This window comes from Sinocyclocheilus anshuiensis, unplaced genomic scaffold, assembly GCF_001515605.1.
Source record: "Sinocyclocheilus anshuiensis isolate Anshui unplaced genomic scaffold, SAMN03320099.WGS_v1.1 scaffold1734, whole genome shotgun sequence".
In the NCBI taxonomy this organism is placed as follows: Eukaryota; Metazoa; Chordata; class Actinopteri; order Cypriniformes; family Cyprinidae; genus Sinocyclocheilus; species Sinocyclocheilus anshuiensis.
Genome location: NW_015544334.1, coordinates 274,655 through 277,772, shown reverse-complemented (window position 1 = coordinate 277,772; position 3,118 = coordinate 274,655). Strand labels below are relative to the sequence as shown.

Sequence of the window (3,118 nt, the reverse complement as noted above, 5' to 3'; positions counted from 1 at the left end):
ATTTGGGTGGCGTTATGCAAATCTTCCCACATCGTGACGTAGACATGTGGGGGTGTGTTAGAACGAGCCGTTTTAGGAGGGCGTGGACAAGTCTTAACTTTTATAAAGAATATCTCTTTGGGTACTTTAGTCTTTGCAACTTTAGGGATCTTATCTATTTATCTATCTATCTATAAATTTGAAATTGCATCATAAGACCCCTTTAATAGTCTTGGAATACAGTGCAAGCTGGGTAAGAGCAGCCAGAACATTCTACAACATTTCTCCTTTTGTGTTTTACAGAAGAAAGAAAGTCACGAGAGCAAGTAAACATGATGACAAAACTTTCATTTTTGGATGAACTATTCCTTTCCCACAATCTGTTTTACGTAATGGTGTAATACTTAGGAATTAGACAGCAGTCATCTCACCCATTTGGCACTCCTTTATTAATTCTCATCCAGGCATGTTAAACCCTTATTATTATTCCTTCTTGTAACACATAACATTCCCTAAATTGATTATTCTTTTCTCTATTTCTCTCACCCCCTCTCTCCTCTTGTGTGCACCGTAACCCCTCTATTAACCCCACACTTGTCCTCACACCCCTCCTTGTTTGCGTGCATCTGAATGTGTGTTTGCAGTTTAGAGATGGCTAAACTGAGCATCCAGGCTGCGTCATCCTCCTCTTCCAGCACACCTATCGACCTCAGCCTGGGCTTCTCCCAGTACACCCCCTCCGTCTCCGCCTCCACCGCCTCTTCCATGGCCGTCCTGGCTGCTCCCCCCTCTGCTATTAACGTCCACTCCCCCTCGTCCGTCCCCTCCATCCCCAGTGCCCACTACGCATTTCCTGTTTCCAGCCTGCTTGGCATGAAAACCGTCCCCCTGCTGGCAGTGCACACAGCCACCTCCGCAGGCCTCCCGGCCGGCTTCACCCCCTACACCGCAAAGTTCCCCACCTCGTCCAGCATCAAAAAATCTGAGCGGCAGAAGTTTGCCCCGTACTGAGCGGCCGTGGTCTTTAAACATCAGTAATGTTGTATTTGTTTATTATTCATTCATGAATATTAAGTAGATTGAATGTGTTTCTCCCCACCCCATATTTTTTATGTTTCTGTGCAATATTTTACAAACAAAGAATAGTGAGAGCATGACAAGATTAATCACTCCTTATATTGTCTTCCATTTTGTGTGGCGTTTCATTCAGAAGTGTTTGAGATATTCATCTCGCACCATATAATTTATCTGACACGGCACCTGTTTTTTTTATTAATTTTTTTTAAAGAAGAGCCAAAAGCCAGCAAGAACTTGATTTATTGGTACTATGCAGCTCACAGCATTTTATATATATATATATATATATATATATATATATATATCTTGGCGTGATCTTTAATGTGCTGATTAGAATGGCTGTCATCATTGTTATTGTATCACAACACAATATACAAAGTCATTTAAAAGAAAGTGTCATGCTCTGCCTCTCATACTGATGTTGTTATTCAGACTTTGACCTACTTTATTAATATAACATTTATATCAGAACGTTTTTTTTTTCGGCAAATACACTTTTTAATTAATACTGCAGAGACACAAGCCACAGCCTAGTCAGAGAGGGTCCTTGCCCTGTAATAAGGGGGCCTGTTAGGTCCTTAATAATATGATGAGGATCCCTCATACTAAAATATATTTAGTAGCTCTATATTATCATGTATTAAAACCTATTTATTAAAAATGATGAAGAAGTTGAAAAAGTATAACATTACATTGTTTCCAAAATTAAATAATTGGCTTTTATAGTGTCACTGTATTACAGCAAAAAATTCTGGAAAATATTTACATTGTATTAGGATCACAGTGAATATTTTTTTTTTTCTCTACCTACTACTCTATTACTGTTAGATGTCTAAACCTGAGAAACATTTTAATTTAAAATTATGTGTATGGTTATTTTCACAATGAATATTGTTACAACAGCAATTAAAAATATTTATTTAAAGCTGCAGTCCGTAAGTTTTGCCTCTTTGTCGCCATCTCTGTTTGAAAACCTGGAATTGCAGATGTGTGCGGAATTATCTAGCTTGCGTGGGTTGTGGATATTTACTGTACTTCGCAATCACAGATTCTAGCCTACGTCTTGGAATATGACCCAAATAAGAATTTTCACCATATATTGCCATCTGCAATGTAACAAGTAACAAGTCTGCCACGTTTGTTCTGACCAACTGAGGAAAAAAGCATTACCATAAATCTTGCTACCAATGGTGATTAAATCTAAAGATCGGTTAGCTCATATCACATCAAACCTTTCAAATTATTATTATTGTTATTTTTTATTCTCAAATGATTAATGATAACAACATCAGCATTGGTGACTATGAGTATAGTGTGTATTAGCGTGTAGATTTCAATTTCTGCTTAGTCTAATCTAGTTGTCATACTCTTCGAATTTCATATTAAGAAATTCTTTTAACCCAAAAAGCAAATTATGCTCCCTTCGAACTGGTTTTCTTTAAAATACAAATCTTTGTAATCCCAGGCTATCTGTAATCAGAAGCACATTTTTAACTGGAATATAATTTAATTTAATTCACATGTGTTTCATAAACACATAACCCTTTATGGATTACAATTCGCCATCAAAATGATACATTTAATTATTCTGGCTGCTGTGAGAAAAGGCTATAAACGATCGGCCACCTGCAGGATCCTCACATGCGATAGCCTAGTAACCGGGACAACTTTATGTTTACAGACGTGATGTAATGATGCAGTGCCATGCTCAAATTTCCCGTGAAAACCTATCCATACCCATGAAAATTGCTTGGATGTTGGTTGAAGTGCTTGAAAGTGCTTGAAAATGCAGTTGCATTGGATCCATAATAATACGCTTTCTTGATGAATAGTTCATTTTTACATAAAATAAGCGTAGCTCCGCTCGACTCTTCGTGTGTGGCTATAGTGTAATCTGCCGGTCTTTATTGACGCGCCCTCTGATGGAACAGAGCAGAAGATAAAAAACGTGCCATTAGGTTGCCGCTTCAGCCAGCATTGGCTTGAAAACGACAAATACAAATTATGGTTAAAACAAGGACGAAATACTTGAGTAGCCTCCTGTAAAGTCTGTTTTTTTTTT

General features: G+C 37.8%; 1 protein-coding gene across 1 annotated transcript in view; it reads left to right on the top strand.

Moving 5' to 3' along the window:
• Positions 1-1,251, top strand: part of LOC107698144 (poly(rC)-binding protein 3-like) — a 19,930-nt gene extending 18,679 nt beyond the window's left edge. The window contains exon 14 of the mRNA XM_016499080.1: positions 624-1,251. Within this exon, the coding sequence (XP_016354566.1) occupies positions 624-990 (367 nt within the window). The 3' untranslated portion in view covers positions 991-1,251. The remainder of the gene's footprint in view (positions 1-623) is intronic.
• The last annotated feature ends 1,867 nt before the right edge of the window (positions 1,252-3,118 follow it).